The sequence below is a fragment of the Amphibalanus amphitrite genome, unplaced genomic scaffold (genome assembly GCF_019059575.1).
Source record: "Amphibalanus amphitrite isolate SeventyFive unplaced genomic scaffold, NRLGWU_Aamphi_draft 000160F_arrow, whole genome shotgun sequence".
NCBI classification, from domain to species: Eukaryota; Metazoa; Arthropoda; class Thecostraca; order Balanomorpha; family Balanidae; genus Amphibalanus; species Amphibalanus amphitrite.
In genome coordinates this window covers 680,485-701,592 of record NW_024881655.1, presented here as the reverse complement: position 1 = coordinate 701,592, position 21,108 = coordinate 680,485, and the positions used below count along the sequence as shown (strand labels likewise).

General features: G+C 48.7%; 1 protein-coding gene across 1 annotated transcript; it reads right to left on the bottom strand.

The window, feature by feature from the left end:
• Positions 1-3,020: 3,020 nt before the first annotated feature.
• LOC122383310 (vitellogenin-1-like) lies at positions 3,021-11,191 on the bottom strand. The gene is made up of 3 exons (XM_043369609.1): positions 11,024-11,191; positions 4,514-8,397; positions 3,021-4,133 (listed from the first exon to the last, which is right to left on the bottom strand). Exons 1-3 carry the CDS (start codon positions 11,052-11,054, stop codon positions 3,225-3,227), a joined length of 4,824 nt encoding a protein of 1,607 aa, XP_043225544.1. The 5' UTR covers positions 11,055-11,191; the 3' UTR covers positions 3,021-3,224.
• Between the last annotated feature and the right edge of the window lie 9,917 nt (positions 11,192-21,108).

Below are 21,108 nucleotides of genomic sequence, written 5' to 3'. Positions count from 1 at the left end.
GTGAAAATTTCAGACCCAGGGCTCTTAAGGTCAGGTCACCAGATCAGGTCAAGTGACCTCACCTCAGAAAAAGTTTCAATCCTCTTCGTAGCTACACCGACTGAAAGATCGCCTTGAAACTTTCAGCGATTGACAAGAGTAACAGTATGTACAAAATGTTTATCTCTGAATTTTGATATCGGTGACCTAAGGTCAGGTCAATTTTGCGACCTCTCCATTATAAGTCAATGGGAGAAAATTGAAATGCGTCTCTTTTGGACGAATGATGTTCCAAACCCTCTCAAACATCGGTTCATAGGTAAACGGACACACTGAATCGAAAAAATGCACCTGTGACCCCTCTGTGTGCCCCTGATGTCATCTCAGGTCATGAACGGTCACCAACAGTTTTTTGGCTATAACTTTTGATAAAGACGTGCTAGAGCGATGAAAACACGTCAGATGTATTCAACTCGACGATACGGATCGACTGATATGCAACATGACCCTTTCCGGTCAGGTCATGACTTTGACCTGATGTCAATTTTTCCAAATGACCTTTCAAGGTAAAAAAAAGTTTATTCGACGCGTCTTGACGAGGGGAACACGATGCTGCCAAAAGTAATGTCGTGGCTCTCTTGAGTCAAAAGTTATCGAAGAAAAACTATTTCGTGAAAACTGCTATTTTTACAGTTTTTGCCCTCTGGAGGCTAAACCGTTGACCTGAGGTCAAATCTGAGGACAATACTCAGAAAGGTCTGTAAGAGGGCTATCGAATGCGCTTTTTTGCGGCGCTATAGCTCTATTTGTTCCCGAGTTAGCCATTGGCAGTTTCCAAAATTGTTGAAATGGACTACCTACATTTGATCTTTGATTACCTCTGGCGACCTGACCTTTGACCTGACCCAAAAAAATGGCCGAAGTGTTTCCGTCGTTATTTTTGACGCTCTTTCGAATGCCCCTTACTGCGTGTCGCCACGTGGCCCAGGAGCCGAGTTAGACGGGGGTGTTCAGACCCCCCCCCCCGGCCCGGTGCTGAAGTCGCGTAGCAGCGGCCTGGCGCGGGTTAAAAAGACATTTGCTGTCGACCAAAAGCACTTTTGTTCCAATTATGTTTCGCTCAGAGAATGTGTTCGAAATGAACAGCCTGACCCCTTGGCCAGCCCATATGTGCGAACTTTCTGGAATTTTGCCCTTTTTGGAAAGGGATGAGCATTTTCGTGGTTTTTGAAGCGTTTAAACACGTGGTATGATGTTGGTGCCATGCATTAGCCCGGCCGGGCCCGGGGGTAATCCCAACCACCTGGAAGGTCCTGACCTGGAAGGTCAACCAATGACCTAGGACCTTAAACTTGGGTGTCATCGGCTTTCTCTCGTCACGGGCAACACGCTCGTTTTTTCCGCGAAGCTCCAGCTCGATCAGGGGCGAAACGGCAGGGGGGGAATCCAACGTCGACCCTCCCCCTCTTTATACGTTCGCGGCTGGCATAACACCGATACGGCGAGAATTAAAATTAGGTATCATCAGCTTCCTCTTGTTACGTCCAGCCTCTCGTTGTTTTTTCCCCCGCGAAGCTTTATGTATAGTTGATCAGGGGTAGAGCGGCAGGGTGGTCCAACGAACCTCTCCCCTTTACGTTAGACGCTGGAAAAAGACCAGTACGGGCGAGGGCTAACATTTTTGTGTTGTTTTACCTCTGTTTATATAAATACGTACTACGTTTGTCTTGTATACTACGTTTGTCTTGTAAATACGTACTACCCCTGCAAGGATGTCAGGGTCGCGTCAACTGAGGTCAATTTTTGTGAAACTACGTTTTTTTATGATTTGGCGCACAGTGATGTTGAATTAAAAAATGGCGTCATTATGTTCCTCTTGGTTAGAAAAGTCAAATGATAAGCGATATGCTGAATTAGGGTTTAAGAACTTAGGAATTTCAACGTTCACTTAATTTTAAATGAGCTTAGGAAGTTCACTAAAATTAATAAAACAGTAGGTATCCCGGTCGATGTGCATTGAAGTGCTGAGTTAATTGGTGCTTATATTTCCTCTATCTACCTATAGCTCCTTTATATGTTCCTCTATTTCCTAGAACAAAGGCTACAGGCACAAAAACTTTAAACATATTTTAGCCAAGTTATCCGATGACTGCGGGCCCTCTGCACGACTGTGCCCACCGTGACTGGATCAGTGCGGTGCTGTGATCCCTGACCCCGCTGCTGACCCGACCCCGCGCTAGCCGGCGGCGTCGGTCGCGGCTGCACGCGTGCTTGCGGCCTCAGAGGCCTGCGGAGGCGGATTGTCGTGTGATATGACCCCGTCAGCAGGATCCTCACCCTCTGTGGCGGGGCGATGATCCTGCTGCAGCAGCGACCCGTCGGGGCGCTGCTGCTGGAACGCGCTCGGACTCTTGCAGCTGTGGTGGACACCCTGAACACCGCCCCCCCCCCCCCCGTTGTGGCGGAACTGGCTTTCCGTGGCGAGTGTGTCATGTGTGGTATCAAATTCTGAAGGCTCACTTTGTGTTATATCGATCGTTGTGATATATCACTACGGTAAACCGTTGGCGACTTGCTGTTTTCTACTGGTGGATGGCATTATCTCGCACCCTTTTTTAGCTATTATATTAGACTGCATCGCACTCTAACAAAACTAGTCGACCTATGATTTTGTCACCACCCTATAGTCTCAGGTCTGCAGTGCCGATTTCCCACAAAGTAGGTACAGCCCACCGCTAAAATAATGTGTGATTTACCAATTTCAAAGGATGGCTTTGACCAACGATTTTTAAATGCGGACTGATTGAAAAGAAGACGTCAATAGATAAAGTTGTAGCTGCAAGGGTGAAGATACATGTAAGTTACATTTAAAGTCTCGTTGCAGTCTGGCTAATCGTTCCTAGGCTTCAGAAGCAGAACATACCCATGACTGAAACCACACATTACTCCTGCTGTGGACTGTACAACCATAAGCCACCGGCATAGACTGTTTGGCGCGAAACCTAACGAACTCCTTTATCTCTCCGCCAAAGATTCGAACGCTTGCTTGGTGCACTACTTTATTTCAGTCACATACATGTTGCCATTCACATTTTATGCCAGCACAACCCTCACGTAAATATTTTATCAGTAAATCTATAATGGTAGATCATCCGAGTTGCGATTCCAAGTTCATGCAAAGGTCGGTCTATCGTAATCGTTCATGGCAAACGCCGAGGCGAGCTTTTCGCGTTCGGCAGAAGAGCCTAATAGCGAGGTCCCTGCTGGTAGGCCTGCTGTGTCTGAGCCGGTCGGCGGATGCAGCGAGAGGGCTCCCGCCACTGGCACTGGGAGGAGGAGCCGTCCAGAGCCACCCGGTACGCGTCGTAGAACTCCTGGCCAGTCTTGTGGATGCAGCCGCTGGGCCCCACCAGGTCGCTCTGCTCTTCGCCATCGAAGTCGCCGCACACTCCGCGCATGCGGTTACGGTAGGCCAGCAGGGAGGCGTGGATCTGCACTCCCTCCTTCGAGATGATCAGCTTGACGTAGTGCTCCGGAGCCACCACCTTGATGGTGTCGGGGGACAGCATCTGGACCAGGAGGACGGTCTTACGGGTGGCGTTGTCACGCAGAGTGACAGGTGTGCGAGCATCGATAATCTGGGGCTGGCCGTCCACCTTGAAGTGACTCAGGCTGCCGAGGTCGAACTCGGCAACCCGGCCCTCCATCACAACGCGGATGGTCGACTGCTTCTCGAACACAGCGATGTTGCGAATGCGGCTGCTGTCCGCAGTCAGCAGGGTCCAGCATTCGGACGGGTGGCGTACCAGCGTCACATTGTCGTAGGTCTTCACTACCAGCCGGTCGACCAGGCAGACCGTCTTGTCGACGCCATAGAGGCCGTCGACGATCTTCTTCGAGATCGACTTGCGCATGGTCAGAAGCCACGGCTCCCGCACCACGCTGTATGGCAGCTGCACCTTGTCGAATGTGATGGTTGAGGAGGGTTTGAAGACCTGAATGCTGAGAGCATTGATGTCGGGCTTGAACTGCATCTTGACATTGACCTTGCCGCTGGGGTTCTGAGCGAATCTGTTGTCATCCATATAGGGCCACAGAATGTACTTGACGAAGTTCTCGACATTGTAGCACGCTTGCAGCACATTTTGGGTCACCTGAAACCAAAGGAATAGTTGGTTACCAACTGGACTAGCATGCACATGAAATTAAGAAGTTGAAAAGTGTGTTCTTCGCGTCCATTAAAGTCACAGTTAATAGTTACTTACTGGATATTTCTCACCAACCCCAAAGTAATATGCGAATGCACTTGATACCAAGGAAAAGCATTCCACAGCCATATAAATGATCGTTTGACTCAGTGATTTTTTAAGGACACGCTTCAACATTATATGATCGTGCATGAAAACACCAGGGACACCCATTTTGCAAAGGCAAGTTTCTCTCATCAGTTGTGTTGCTTAAAAATTTTAAAGTTAAGCTTAAAAGCATAATATGAGAAACGCCCAATACCACTTAAAATGAAGTTAATACTTACAGCGTTCTGCGTGAACTCCAGGTCGTAGAAGTTGGCCAGTGCAGCGCGGTCCTTGGCGCGGCGGCAGTCGGCAGAGTTGGGATTTCCCTGCCTCTCGTGCTGAATGCAGCGCTGAGCCTCCGGGCAGGACGTGGCGTACTCCTTGGCGAGCTCGTCACGACGCACATAGCCCTGCATCTTCAGAGAATGTTCCTGGCAGCTGCGTCCGTAGCCGAGCTTGGCCCATACCGGTGCCTTGATCTCCGTCCTCAGCAGCTCATCACGGATGTCGCTGAGAGTCGGGAAAGCAAGCTCGGCGTCGAGGCATGTCTCGCCGTTCGGAGAGTTTGCCTTGAGTGCAAGTTTCTGAGTGTACCAGTTGGGATCAGTGTGCAGAGCAATCTTTGAAGAGTATTGCAGCGGAGAACCATTCTTCTGGAGGATGGTGGCCGTCGCCGAATATCCGTACTTGTTGCTCATCACTTGCCTTTGCTGCTGGGACACCTGTGGGCTCTGCATCTGCTGGTTCTGCAGCATCTGCCGCGTCTGCTGGATGTTAGACTGAACTTGGCGCATGTGTTCCTGGCCGGTGATAACGAGCCGGCTGGGTTCCAGAGTCTGACTGTCCGAGGAGACAAGAGCAAACGTTGCCTGCAGTTTCTGGAAAGAAGACTGGGCTGTGTCGATCACGACATCGTAGTGCCGCGAGCGAAGCGACTTCATCATGAACCAGAAGCTAGAAAGACCAGAACGGCCTCGCCTTGCTGCTTCGGCCCAGAAGGTGCCGAAGTTCATGACAGGACTGTCAGAAACCAGTTGCAGGTACCCCTCCAATCCGACGGCCTTGCCGAATGGCAGCTTCCACTCTGCCGGGTGGGAAGAAATGATTTCCTTGGTGTCAGGCGATGTGATGAGGTTCTCGTACTTGTTTACCTCTACTGCAGTGGTGAAGGGGAATGTGCGGATGTGGGCAATCGCAACCTTCGTGGACGACTGCTGACCAGGCTGGATCTCGAGCTGCATTGTCTTCGTCCGAATGTCCAAGGCTGCCTTGAGTGACATGGGCATTGACAGCTGTGCCTTGTTCTCAACACCAGCACCAAGCGAACGCAGTGAGAAGGGATTAATCGTGGTAACAGTGACGAAGTTCGAAACAGAAACGAATGGCTGGACATTGTCCATGGTGACATGGTACTGGCCATCTTGCGGTTTCCATTCAATACTTATTTTCCCGCGAACAGACGCCACCATCGGCATCTTTTTCGAATAGATGACCGGCATGCCGATCTCAGAGGCGAAGGTGACGGTGGTATCCTCAAGGTAAGCGATTTTCTGCACCTGCTGAGACGACCAGCTTCCACCCTGGCGGATCTTTTGCAGCCAAGAGCTGTAGCTACTCTCGTCGAAGGCGACGAAGGCGTCGACTGCTCCGAGCAGCTGAGCGTACAGGGTGGCGTGGAATTTCTCTGGAGCTTGCAGTTTCTCCTTCATAGATTGCAAGAAGCTATCCAGACTCTGATAGATAGCGCGGAGGTCGCGCGGTGACTGACGTGCACGCTGCTGGCTGTTGTACTCGACTCCCATGATGTCATCGATAATCTGCTGGCCACCCTGCACGTTAAGACTCCACCGGTGGTTACTGTATAGAATGCTATTGATGTACTTTTGGAATTCCATGAAGAGAACGCTCGGAATCACCGACGTTTTGGACGCGACGACGGTCAGACGCGAGAGTGCCGCCACCTGGTACTGCGGGATCAGCTGACCGTTGCGGAAGCTGTAGCTTCCGCTGAAGGCATATCTACCCTGGGGAGGACGCACAAGAGGAAGTGTGATGCGTGCGTTCCGGCTCATCTCGAACAGCGGCTCAACGTGTGCCATGGTGATATTGGCCATGGTGCTGTAGGTGCTATGGATGACGGCAGCAACAGCATTGCTGGGCTCAAACCAGGTGCTTGTTGCGATCTTTTGCCAGTAGGCGATGGGAGGGTTGGTCGCGAGAACCATGGTGACTGCAGCAACGCGGACCTCGACGGGCTTAGAGATGTCATGGTAGATCGGCGACATAATATTGCGAACCTTCTCTGGGTACTGCGCAATAACGCGATAGAAAGCGTAGATGGCTTTGCTGGCTTCCAGAGGACTTCTCTGGATTGAAACAATCTTTTCAAGGTGAGAGATGATGCTCTTATGACCAGTGTTGCCCATTGCCTGGATGTAAGCCAGCCTTTCGGCTTCCTGAGACTGTTCAATCTTGGTTTCCAAAAACGGAATGAACTGCTCCTTCAGGAGGGCGCTTGTCTGGCTGTTGCAGAAGTGCTCTTGGTACAGACCTTGCGTGTAACTGTGCTCCACGGTCGTGTTGCTGATGCAGATCTGGTAGAAGATGTTAGAGAGGGACAGAGCCATTGTCGTTCGCTGCATCTGGTGTGACTGAATCGCCGATGACTTGAATAGCTGGAAGAGCTTTTCGATCAGTTGGTATGTGGGTGTCTTTATATTGATTGACAGTGTGGCCAGAATAGGTGTCATGCGGTTCAAGTCCACCTTATTGCTGGAGATGTCGTCAATGAGCCTCATCACAGTCGGGTTGGTGCCAGCCATAGCCAGACAATCCCAGTAGATACCCTTCTGACCATCAGTTTTCAGTTGGCTGTAGATCTGGCCCAGCTGATCATAGCTCAGCCAACTGAGTGCTCGCTCAATCTCCAGAATGTAACCTGTGACATCCTGCTGGACTGGATCGGGTACTTTCTGCGTCATCTGGTCTACCTTCTGGATCAGCTGGACGATGACACCGACAAGCTGGGTGGGGGGCATCTTCTCCAGGATAAGCTTGACGGGTGCGCCCGGGAGGTAAGTGCTCAGCTGTGGCGCCGACTTCAGGTCGGGAATCTTCAGCTCCTTGCCGTCAGCGGTGGGGTACTGGAAAGCCAGCTTGTCGTACGACTGCGGGTGCTGCAGTTCGCCGAAGAAGGACGTCATTCTGTCATTCTTCTGCAGGAACAGTGTCTGGTTGGTAACTGTCCACAGTTGCTCAGTCTCATGACCATAGGGGAACATGAGTGCCTCACTCTCGGCCACCACGTACTGGATCTGGAAGTTGTTGCGGTCGCCGTCCAGGACGTAGCGTGCTGAGGCGCTGCGGTTTGAGGCGGTCAGGTAGCAGTCCTCGGTGTGGCAGGAGACGGCACCAGGAGTCATGTGCTGCCAGTTGGGCCTCACCTTGCAGTTCTGGTAGTTCTTCGTCTTGGTAACGACGAACGGATGGAAGCTGTCGAAGTCGGGCACCTTGATGCCTGGCAGAGAGGTCTGGGAGAGAAGAGTCAGCTCCTGCACCATGTCGCCCTTGAGGTCCTGCGGCAAGACCGGCGTCGTCTCGTACAGGGTCTCACACTCGCCTCCGATGCTCTCCTCCATAACGCGGAAGAAGTCGGCCTGCTGACCGCTCTGGTATCCGCTGGGCTGAACCATGCTCGGCACGTCGATGGCTTGGTGTTTCTGCATATCCAGCTGGAACATCTGCGCAATCGACTTCTTGATGTTGACCACCCAGATAGGCTCCTCTCCAGAGGTCTGGATCTTCCTGATCACTCCGCCGTTGAGCTCCACCTTGAAGACCTTGCTGAGCTCCTGCTGGTACTGCTGGACTGGAGAGTACGGCAGGCTGAAGCTCTTGCGCCACGGCTGTTGTGTGTAGGTGTTCTTCAGTTCACCCTGCTGGACGTTCTCCAGCTTGAAGAAGAGGTTGCCGGCGGTGGGCACCTGGACTGTGACCTTCATTTTCATTCCCAGAGCGGACCATTGCGACTTTATGCCGGGGATGCCGCTGGCCTGCTTTGCTTCGTAGAGGTAGGTGTACTGCCGCTTGGGCTGGAAGCCCAACTCGGCAGCGCACGCCGACACTGCCAACAGAAAAGGACGATGGGACTGTCAGCATTCAAATTGGTGCATCGAGCTGATTTATGATTTTTATACCCATTTTTTCAGTTGCTGCGAATAGTTTTTTATTTAGAATTTTTATTGAGACACGCAGTTCGATAAAGAAAAATTAAAACATGTACCTAAGGGTTTACAATTTATATAGAAGCAAACACGTAGCATATCGAAGCGATGCAAGGCAGGCAAGTAAAGCATATATACGATGCAGACGAAATAACTTGAAGGGCTAGATGTAGGAACAAATATAAACCTATGTTTTTAAGTTTTTAGAGCTTCAAGAAGACCACACATTTATTTTCCAAGACAAAAGTGACACCAACTGCTAAATGCACTCCTTTACAAATGCACTGACTTTCAGAAACAAATGTTTTTTTAGCCTGAATATTCCGAAAGGAGTAGGCTCACAGGGGCGAAAGCTATAATCAGCTTTGTGTTTCTTGGTGGTTAAAAAAAAGAATAATGCATGATTTTAACCACCTCAAATTTCAAATGCAGTTAAAAGTTAAATTGTTTGAAAAAACTCGAAAATATCAAATAAAAAATAAAATCTTAAGTGGCATACTCAACTTCAACATGTCAGATAGTGGAGACGGCATGTTTTCCCATTGGGACTTCTTAACCCTCGCCCTGGCACGCCATTTTTCATAACACGGCCTGGCAGGGCGGGGATCGATGCGACCCCCCCCCCCCTCGCGATTGGCTCCTATAGCACCTAGAAACACCAAATTTGGTAGTTAGGTGGGCCCCTCGGAGTTCTTGCCCCTGTGCAAATTTGGTTGCTCTAGGTCAATATTTAGGGGGGGGGGGAGTTTGAGGGTATAAATGTAAAAATTTCGCTTATAACAGGTCAAAAGTTTTTCGCTTATAATTTTTGATCCAATTAAGATAGAGCAACAAAAAAGCACCAGCGAACTTGGCACGACAAGGCGCGTCGAATGATATACTTTTATGCTTGCTTAAGTGTACTTAAAAAGTTAAGCATATCTTAAATACAACTTAAGTCTTAGGAATGGTCAAAATGCTTAATGTTGCATATCATTCGACTCGGTTCTTCAAGAGGAACAGAATGATACCATTTTGAAAGCTGTATCTTTATTATGTGACAAGTTATCGACACAAACGTCATTTGACCTCAGTTGACCTCATTTGACCTGACCCATGGATATTGGATAAGTACACCAAACAAAGAAGCGCCAAGTGAAATAATGTTAAATACTGAGGTTTCAAAGCACAAAAGTGATAGAACGAGGCGGATATCTCCAGTATTTTCCGAATCGAATATTTTCCCATAGGATTAAAATTACGACGTAATGACCTCTAACTGACCTCAGGTCAGTGACATAAAAAACGAAGTATATGTTATACAACTCGGTGAACTTAGCACATCCTGAAAGTTTGAAGGAAATCAGTCCCAAACTGAAACTGTTAGTTGGACAGGTGCATACAGAAAATTGAAATTTGACAATGACCTTGTACCGGTTTTTCTGACCTGGTGATCTGAAACAAGGTTATCCGGACCTGGTCGTATGTAAAAAGGTCGCCCCATAGGCTATGTCAAATTTGGCGGCGCTGCACGTCGCCGTTTTTACGCTATCTTCGAAAAACCTTAGGGGGGATCGCATCGACCCCCCCCCCTCTGGACACTTTTCCAACTTAAAAATGGCAACAGAGACGGCTTCTGGACCTCAGGGGAATGTTAGACATTTCCCTACCTGAATCTCCCTCAATGAAAAGTTTACAAGCATCAAGGAATCCATTGAATTATTCTACTGGTAATGAAAGCTTAACTTGGGGCATCGACTTCAATTTGATTATAATTTTTACAGATAAAAGCGAAATTTTACATTTATAACCCCTAAACCCTCCTATTGAACTAGTTAGCCTCCATATGTGCACCGGGACGAGATAACATATAGGTCCACCTATTCTGTAAATTTGGTATTTCTGTCATAGAATCCAATCGCCAATGGGGTCGTACTACCCCTCCCCCAGCCCCCTGACCGTCCGCGTTATGAAAAAGGCCCTAGCCTGGCGAGGGTAAAATATTATCCTACCTTTCACAAACAATAAATGAATACTTATTAAGAGTAACTAATATGCATGTGAATTGCTATTGTTTCTTTAATTGAAGCCCCAAGATTGAAAAAGCGACAAATATGCCGGACTCAATGGCACTGAGAAGATTTTTCAACAAATCTTGTTTGTTAATTGGGGCTTTAGGGCGCGCCGACTACTAAGATCATTTTGCGCCCATAACGTCATTTAAACAAAAATATCGAGCGCTTTTTGCTCTGATGAGATAAAAACAAAAGTTTTGAAAAATAGGCATTGTGCCGATAGTATGCTATGTAGGTACAAACAAGGTTGTCCTAACTTATGTGGATAAAAAATGTAATCAGATGCAGCAATTTAATGGATTTCTTTAAAAGAGAATAGATCTCCGGTGCACCATCCACAGTAAAAAATCCCGACATTTCCAAATGTCAAGCAAGCAATCAAGTTTTCTATAACTGAGTGGCTTTACGCTAAGTAAAAGTACTACTGAAAGTTGAGAAGAAATTCGCAATTCTCGAATATGGTCGCACTTACCGAGCAGCAGCAGCAGGAGTGAGGCGGCCATCTTGTCCGGACGGCCCAGCTCTGTCGCCCACCGGCGCGCCGGCCCGGCTTATATACCCAACTGCGGCCGACGTGGCGCGCCCGGTGGCCGCCCGTTGTCACCGCGCACGGTCCAGGGGTCACCGCAGCTGGATGGACCTGACAGGGTTACTCAGGTCACAGAGCTGGGTGGTGTAGCTACATATGTTGGACTTTAATGGAAACTTTATTTTATTATTGAAAGGTGATTATAATGCAAAAAAATCGAACTTTTTTAAAACGCCCCTCTGGTATCATTCATAAATGATATCATTTTAGCCGGTCCACATAGGTATTTTGATATAAATGGGACCTAACCCGCCCTTTCAGATTGCAATGAACTGTCTGTGTCATTTAACAATTCTCCTTTTCTGCTCATCTTCGGCGTGGATAGTCACTGTGCTGGAGTGTGACCGGACTGTGACCAGTCTCCGGACTGTCACCGCAGAGTCACCGCACTGACACCGGAGGGTCGACGGTCACCGAACTGTGACCGGACCGTGACCGGTCACCGAACATTGTCACCGGACTGGGACTGGGCCGTGATCAGACTGTCGTGAACTGCACGGCCACAGAGTCCCGCAGCGATCAACTGACAGCGATCTGGGTAATGGATAGGTATTTTGGCTGAGGCTCGATAGCTGCGACAAAAATACATGTCACATGGAAGCTTTCTTTCAAATGTCATTAGCCAACTATCTACTCGAACTCGTCTTCGAAAGACGAAAGGCCAACATGCATTTGCCCGTGCTAAAGTTATCATATTATATGCATCATAATTTGATGTCGGTCTCATTAAACCTCATCTAACCTCTGCTCTCTGGTGAAAATAGACACTGACGTCTTAGGTAAAATCTAGTAGTAACATATCACACATTTCGGTCTAGCAAAATGTCGAAAGGACATGTTTCACGGGCAAGACGGACCGATGTGTGAGTAACTGCCACTACGGCTGGCGAAGAGCAGCCACTACGTCACAACATACAAACAGCTGATGATATATTCCTCCTTCCTCTCGAGGGCGCAAAGTCTCAGACCTCTCTATGAAACTTACAAGGGAATTCACTCGCCCTAGAGTCACTCGACAGAGTCACAGAAAAAAAAACAAGCCAGCTTTCTACACTGAAAACAATTTAACCCAAGGCCCGCGAGTAAACCGGTGTTTTACGGGCACCCCTATCCGCAACCATTTTTAACCACCCTCCCAGGAGTACAGTAAGGTCCCATTGCAGTGCAGTCGTCCCTGCTCTCAGCGGACTTGTTCGCTGACAGCGGTTATATCCGCTCAGAGCAAGTACGACTACACCGCAATGGGACCTAGCACTACTCCTGGGAGGGTGGTTAAAAATGGTTGCGGATAGGGGTACCCGTAAAACACCGGTTTACTCGCCAGCCTTGGGTTAAAATTGTTTTCGGTGTACTAAACGTCCACTTTTCGTCTTTTGTACATCCGACGTGACGACATATCCCAGTCTGCCAGGAACAAGTAAGGTGCAGTGCATAACAATGTAAGATTGAAAATTTGTTCCACGCATAAATGGTAGTTAATTTGTGTCAATATTCGTTGTTTGAGCTCGGCACCTCGAGTTGGCTGGCGGAGCCCGTGGACGACAGTGGTAAATGAACGGTACTGCGAACGTCGTGTGCCGCAATACCCGCATGCTCGGCGGGTCAGCCTACCAGGACCGTGAACCGTGGCTGCGCTCGATGCCCAGTTACTAACGAGCGCTTGCGTCCACACTCCACAGTCAATAGTTACCAGGCTGAATTAACTAACAATGCAGTATACTGTAGGGTACATACGAGTACATTGTGCAATATGCACAGTATACTGTATGCATCCGCAGATAGCTAAAACGGCGTCGTCTGCTCGCCAGGCAACGGGTTGAAAACTGAACAAGCGAACAGTATAACAGGAGTCACTAGCGGTGGGAAGGGAAGAACCGTCGAAAAGTCGTATTCAGGGGAAAAACTGAAAACATGTGTACCCGTTAAACCAAAAACCTTGCCATGCGCTAAACGCTATTAAACATTATTTTAAAGCCACCCACCTTTGTCCTACCAAACTAAATTAAAAGCTCTAGGGATGTTGCATTCCGACATGAATCAGCTTTGAACCAGCCGATCGGGTAGGCAGGACGTCCCGCTTGGGTTGTCTTGTAAATGTCACCTGTCAAAATACTACGGTTCCGTTAACCCGCGCCCCACTGGGGTCTGCGTATGACACGCCCTACTGGGAGATGGGAGGGCTATTCATAGCCACCCCCCCCCCCCTCCTAACTTCGACACTACTGGGCCGATTGTCAAATTTCAAACGGTTTCTGATAGCCCTGGATAAACTGTCAAGCGGAACTTAATTTTATTGACCTCGAGGTCACCGATGACGTCACAGGTCAGATTAAAGTAAAAACCATCGATGCTTGGATTGTTCACATTTTGGGCATCACTGGAAATATCGAAGCATCGCAAAAATTCATCAAATCTCTGAACATTTTGGCATAGGTAATTATCCAAACAATATCCCATAGCAATAACCCATTGCAATAAACCTCGTTTGGAAGGCAAGAAATTTAGGCATGTAAAACGGTCCACGGTTCCGCTGACACTTTTTATTTCATAGAAATAACGCACAGAAGCTATCACAAAGGGCACAAAACCATCACAAAGCCACCATCTACCGTACACCTGATCGGGCAAATGCACAGGCAGTATACACTTTACATTTCACAGTGGGCAGCGCACTGAAATTAATTTGACGGCTTTAGCCCACGCTGCCTGCTTAACCCGCGACCGCCTGAGGGGGGGGGGTCGGATCCGACCCCTCCCCCCTCCGTTTTTCTTGAATAACTCATGAACCGCTTGCGCTATCAACTTGAAACTTCGCATACCTTCTCCCCCATCAATTTGACGTCTCCTATGCAATTTTGAAGAAAAAATCCAAAAATTTCTGAGATATATCGATTTTAGTGATGTAACTACATGGCGTTTTCAGTCAAAAAATGATAAATGTTTGAAAAACGCCAAAAATCGAGGTTTTAAGCAAATTGCAAATTAAGGACATGAAAAGACGCAGCTCAACGGGTTCTTTAAAATGGCTATCTCGGATTTTCCATAAAATGCGTTTTTCACCCCTAAAAATTCAAAAAACTATATTTTTTTGGAAAACAGCTAATAAAATCCAAAATTTAGAGAATTTCCAAAAAAAACCGGAACATATGTTATAAAGCTCTATTAGAACATTAGATGTCCCAAATTTCAACTTTCTATCTTGATTTTTGACCCCAAATTGTAAAAAATAGCTCCAACATGCATAGGGCATGGTGACGTCATAAGCATTTTCGCGAATTAGAGGCACTTCTGAACATCGCATGTGAAAACAAATGGCACCACTAGATTCCTGGGACAAAGCTCGTCTAGAAAAGTGCATTTTTATGTCAAAAATAAAAAGTTGAAAAATTGACTTTTTTTCTTAGCCCTCGTTTAGTTATGTATGGTATAAACGATTTTTTATGCTTTCAATGCACACTTATCACCAGCACAGTGACTTGGGGTCACATATAACCATTACCATCGGATTTGGCGTGAAAAATAAGCCATAAAACATGTGTCGCACGCCCATGTAGCAGAAAGTGAAAACCGTGACCTTTCGTGACCTGACCTGACCTTGACTCGTACTTAGTATGACCCCTATACGCACATGGTACCTTCACTTGGTCTTTGAGGTCATTTGTGGTGAGTTTCGAGCAGCAGCTATCGATTCCGCTGTCCGTAAGCCTAATCATGCAAAACCCCTGAATTTGACCTTTGACCTGACCTTGACCCGAAAGTTGACCTCAATCTTAAAATCTTAAGAGTGCTTTGGGAAGGTCTCGTAGAGACCTTTCGAACGCCGCCTCGCGGGGCTCGATACGACCATTGGTTCTCGAGATAACAGGGGGGGGGGTCGGATCCGACCCCCCCCCCCCCCAGGCTGATGTGGGTACGGAAATAGCCCAGGCGGTGCCGGGTTAATGTAAAACGATTAGGCGCCTAAAGCAGTTACCCTCCTTGGGATCCTAAGGGCGGGGGGGAGGGGTGCCTGCACCCTCACACGGTTTTTCGCGACGGCTCTGAACACGCTGGCAATACAGCACCGAAATTTGTCACACCCGACCTTTGGTTCAAGCCGAATTTCGTAACTCCACCCATAACACCCGCAACTTCGGCGGCTCCAAAAAGTACTGAACTTCTGTGCCCGGGTCGTGTCGAACAAGCGGCGTCGCGACAGTGTGGCATCTGTAATGCGCGAATTGAAATGGTTATCTGCCAAGCGACTAATTGACTACCACACCGTGTGCGCTGTACAGCGAGCTATCGTGTCTTCCCAGCCTGAGCGACTGAGCAGCACCATAGGGCGCCAGGCGAGCAATCGCCACCAGCACGACACAAGGCGCGCCAATTTGCTCACGCTCCCGTCCATTCGGACGGAGGCAGGCCGACGGCGGCTGTGCTACAGGGGAGTGGCACGACTCAACCAGCTCAAAGTTGACCCAATGGTGTCATCTTTCAGAGCTAACGCTATGAAGGTGCTGCGAGCAATGCCTGAACAAGATGCTTAGATTGTGTGTGTCTATGTTGAGCATACGTACTGTGATTTGTGAATGCGTGGATGTGTGCTCGATATACTCCCCCTCCCCATGATATCCCCCATCGTATGACGTGAGCTTGTGAAAAGCCACTCCAATGTGTGGATCTGGCTCGAATATATCTGTATCTGTATCTGTAACGTCAGGTCAGATCAGGTCACTGACATATGACGTCATGAGTAAAGGCGGCCGCACACTGGGCCATTCGGCGGGCGAGATTCCGCAAAAGCGGAATTCCGTAGGCGACATTACGCCTCCGCGGACGCCGAACCAACCGCCGAAACGAAAAATGTGGCTGTGAAGGGTCGGCAGCCAGCTGTTCACGGACAGAGTGCGCATGCGCGCGGGCAGCCGCGGAATCGCGGAAAAAGCTGAACCGGTTCAGCTTTTCCCGCGACTTCACCGCGGAAAGCCGATATTGTGGAACTTGACACTCACTAACTATTGATGGTGTGGCCGAGAAATAGACTTAATTTGATAAGAAAGCCGTAATGTTATTTCTTTCCTCGCAATAAATGGCTCTATGCACTAAACTGGCTATTCAAAAAGTAGGTTGCTATGTGCCTCTCCACAATTGTCTTTAGGTTTCTTGCATTTGTCGACAAACACGGTTGTTTACATTAATCACGAGCTTTATTTTTTTGCAACTCCCTCCAGAAATTATGTCAAATTAATAGATATTCAAAACTTTATCGTACAGAAATATAGCATAAGCGCATTAAATAAGCAAATATTGTATTTGCTTAAATGTATTTAGTTTGCATTCTTTATATTTATCATAAAATATTTCACATAAAGTTCCTGAAAATACTAAGTTGAAAATCGCACAAGCCGAATGGTCCCGTAAACTGCTGAAAACAAGCGGAAAGTCGCTGTAGGAATGTCGCCCGCGACATTCCGCTTTTGCAGAATCTCGCCCGCCGAATGGCCCAGTGTGCGGCCGCCTTAAACCTCTGCAGGACAGGGCTAAAGGGGTCCTAAATTTTTTGATGTATTGATGTATTTATTTTGATGCATTGATGTATTGGTGGGTCCTAAAATGTCGCAACTGCGAAACGCCCGCAGTGCCAGAGGAGCTATCAACAGAGAGATGAAACTGACGGGACCTACTTCCTAGCATCATCCAGCAGTCTCACAAGTTTCATATTCCGAATTTTTCCTAAGGATCACCAAAGGTCAGGTCGATCAGGCGATCTCAACATTGTAGGTAGGTATGCCAATGGGGATATGGAAACCTTTATTTTGGCGCCGGAAATGATCTAAAACTACCTCACCGCATATGGAAGCGTGAGATCGTGCACAGCGTTCAAGGCCTGGAGGTTCACTGGCATTGCTGACCTTCCGTGACGTCATCTATGACGTCACTAAGGTCACAAACGTTCGTCAGTGATTTCCGATCAAATGGAGCGAGCGAGTAGGGAAAGCTACCACTGGACTCCGGAAGACCTGCCTAATCGAATGATATGCGCTATTACCTCCTTTCGATCAACTTCGTGACCTGAGTACGAGCTCGTAGCTCTGGCCTGATCTTGACCTGAGGTCAACACCACAAGTTTATTTCTCTCAAACAAGATGCATTCTTTTATTCGATGCACCCGAGCATGAAAAACACGACGAAGCCAAGATCGCGACATATGCGACCATTTTTTGGCGAAGCTATTTAAAAATATAGAGCCCGTACCTTAGGACACTTGACCGGACCTCAGAGGTTACCAGTTGAGAGTTAACCCTCGCCGGTATAAGGTGGGGGTCAAACGGACCCCCCTCCGTTTTTCGCAAATAACTCGCGTAAAAAGCGGTCGATCGCAACGAATCTTTCAGTGCCCTCACGTTTATCAATTTTACACCTACCCTAAAAATTTCATGACCCTGACGCAAATGACCTTTGACCTGTGGGCTGTGACGTAATTTTCGAGACCATGTTTGGCCGGAATCGCGATTCGGCGTATGTCGGCTTGCATTAGCCGCGCGTATGCACTCTTTTCGTGGTTTCTAGCGTTCAAACATGTGATATGATGTTGCTCCCATGCATTAGGGTGGGTGGGTGACAAGGGCGCCTGAAGGTCAGGTCAGGTCATTGACCTTAATGACCTCGGTTCACTTCTTCGAGTTTTACATGTTTCTACATAGGTTATTTTTTGGAGCTGAATTCGAATTAAGCAACCATTTGAACATTTACGAAGTAGTTTTGGTGCCTTCGTAACATGTTACGAACCTGTGAGAGGCGGTTGACACCTACTACGAATACCCGGCAGGACCCCTACTGGCTGACATGACCTGACCTGACCCAACCTGGTCTAAATGCACCAAGGCATCATCTGTGATCAAAACTTACATGATATTCGTGATCAGCACCCCGAAAACCCCATAGCAGCCACACTTTACGACGTTCTAACAGGGCTCGATTTTCCCGACTTTTGGGTCATTGACCTGGTTTAGAAGGTCAACTAATGACCTAAGACCTTAAAATTGTGTATCATCGGCTTCCTCTCGTCACGGGCAACACGATCGTTTTTTTTTATTTCTGAGAAAATCTACTCGTAGCTCGATCAGGGGCGAAGCGACAAGGGTGTGCCCGACGGACCCCCCCCCCCCCCCTAAGTTCGCGGCTGCCACACCTTTGCGCTGAAGCTCAGCCACACCTTTCACAGGTTCCTCTTAAGTCCGTTTACTGTGAGAGCTGGTTCAATCTTGCTGAGCTCCTTCTTCATGATTCCCCATAGGTTTTCAATTGGGATTAGGACTAGGATCAGGTTAATTGGGATTAACCTGACACTTCGGTTGCTCATTCATGGAGAAACTCTTCCTCTTGGCGACGGGGATGGGCGGCGGGTGGCACACCACTTCCAAAGATTCTTGATTAACTCAAATAGATTTAGTCAACAATAACACTTTCTTTGAAATCAACCTTAGTTTTTCATTGATTTTAAATCTGTGACCTTGGTGCTGTCCCCGCGGGCCGGCGCGCGGTCTGCATTCATCCCAACCGCTCATCGGTGACCGGGTTGGCGGCGGCGGTGTGATTAGCAGCAATTAATTTCATTTCCTTTACAGAGAGGTGCCTAGAATTAAGCGCTTGGCGCTTTTGCACCAATCTGCTACTATTTTTTCGAAACGCCTTGTATAACTGTTTGTTTTCTACTTACGTTTCTCTTTTTGGTAATACGTGTTGATTAATAAACATTCTGTGTGTGTGTGTGAAAAAGGACAGAGGAATCGATTTGACTTCCTATACTTCATTCCAGTCTTCACCATAACTTCAGCGCGATGACGCTGTGTCAAATAATTTCTTTCGTCACAGTAGACACCACGTTCAGGTGCGAGTTACGCCTGCCAAACGCTGGCCCCTGGCGCCTCTCACGTGTCAAGGTCAGGTGACCGGGTTAGGTCATGTGACTAACGGACAGCTGTGGAAAGCCTTAGGCACGGTTTTAGCAAATTTTCAACAGTTCTTAAAGCAAACAGTGGTATTACAGCTCATAGACCCGGGAACAGGGGGGGGGGGCAGCGGGGGCGCTTGCCCCTCCAACTTTGGAGCCGAGGGGGCGGCGCCCCCTCAACATTGAGGCAGCTAGAAAAGGTCTTTCCTCCCTTTTCCGGATTTCTTTTCTTCTTGTTTCCTTTATACATCTAAACATCAACACACGGCATTTTCCTTGCCATCTGAAATGGTTTCTGCTGATACAGTATCGATTTGATAACATCTGCTATTGTCATCCCACTTTGATTTGGGCCTGACCTTGGCCATAGCCCATAAGCTTGGCAGGCCAGTTTTATACTGGACCATTTTGAGTCAACTTTGAGAAATGCATAACGTACAACGGTGGTAAAATCGTTGCTTTAGGTATAACGCAGTTTACCCGCTCCGGGGGTGTGAGGGAGGGGTGTGGGGAAATGAGCGCACTGACGTGGCGCCCTCGGAGGGCCGGTATGGGATTAAAGCTCAGCGACACTAAGGGCTTGTGTGTGTGGTGCCTTCGGTTATCGGTAGCACCCTCAGAATCACCGGCGTAGGGCCCTCAGAGCCGCCGGTAAGGGGCCTTTAGAGGCACCGGTGTGGGGCCGTCATGCAGGTGCCGGTGTGGGCGCTCAGAGGTGCTAGTGTGATTCTCTCAGAGGCGCCGATGAGGGTCCTTACAGGCGTTGTTGTGGGCCCTCATAAACGCTGGTGTGGAGCCGTTGCAGACGGGTGTGGGGGCTTTAGAGCTGCTGACGCGAACTCTTTACAAGCCGGCAGGGGGTCTCAGTGACCGGCAAGGGGTCCTTAGGCCGGCAGAAGAAGTCCTGTGGGGTCCTTAGAGACCGGCATGGTACTGTCAGACGCCGGTGGGGCCCTCAGACTCATCGGTGTGGGACCCTCAAAAGTCACCAGTGGGTGGCCTTCAGATGCACAGGTGTTGGTTGGGTCCTCAGAGCCGCCGATACAGGGCTTAATTTTAATAGGCACTGGTGTAGGCACTCAGAGTTGGGGGGGGGGGGGTGTGAAACCCTCAGAGACACCGGTGTGGGCCCTCATAGGCGCCGATGAGGGCCCCATAGTTGCCGTTATGGGGCCCTCAGAAAAATAAGTGTGGGACCATCACAGGCGGGAAATGCCCCTAGAACTGGCCCCTCATAGGCCGGTAAAGGACTCTCAGAGGCCAGTAACGGGCCTTTGGAGACCACCGAGGTGCCCTGAAAAGGCGCAAGAGGCGCTCAGAAGCCGGCGTGGGGCCCTTATGGAGATCTTAGTGTGGCTATTTAGTATTAAGGGCCCATGAGGTGCTCTAACGAGCCCCATGGGGCGGTCAGCGGTTTGACCTTCAGCGGTCAAATGGCGCCGCAGGGCCCCTCGGACCCGAAGGTCCCTTTGAACCCAATGGGGGGGGGGGGGTACGCCTCTCCTTAGACCCCTAGCTACGCCACTGTTTCATATGCATCATGTCAGATATTTTAGGCTCGCCCCCCCCCCCCAACTTGAAAATCGTTCCCGGGCCCCTGTTACAGCTGAATGAACATGGGGCAAATAATTTCCGGACACCCTGTATATAGGCATTCAGCAGAACGAAGTGTCCGACACTCGTAAGTCGATTCTTTTTTTAAAAAGACATTTGATGTCGACCAAAAGCACTTTTGTTCCAATTATGCTTCGCTCAGAGAATGTGTTCGAAATGAACAGCCTGACCCCTTGGCGCAGTAGTGCCATATGTGCGAACTTTCTGGAATTTTGCCCTTTTTGGAAGGGGATGAAGTAATTTGCTGGTATTTTAGACCATGATATAAAACACATGGCTGTAAGCACGCCAACACTCGTCCGATGTGAAGAAAAACAAGATTGCTGGGTGGTGCTCGTCAGCAATAGCAGGAGACAACAGAATCCTGCCGTGTTCGGTAACCCCACCAATCAGGGCCACTAGTTTCCTATAACTCCGA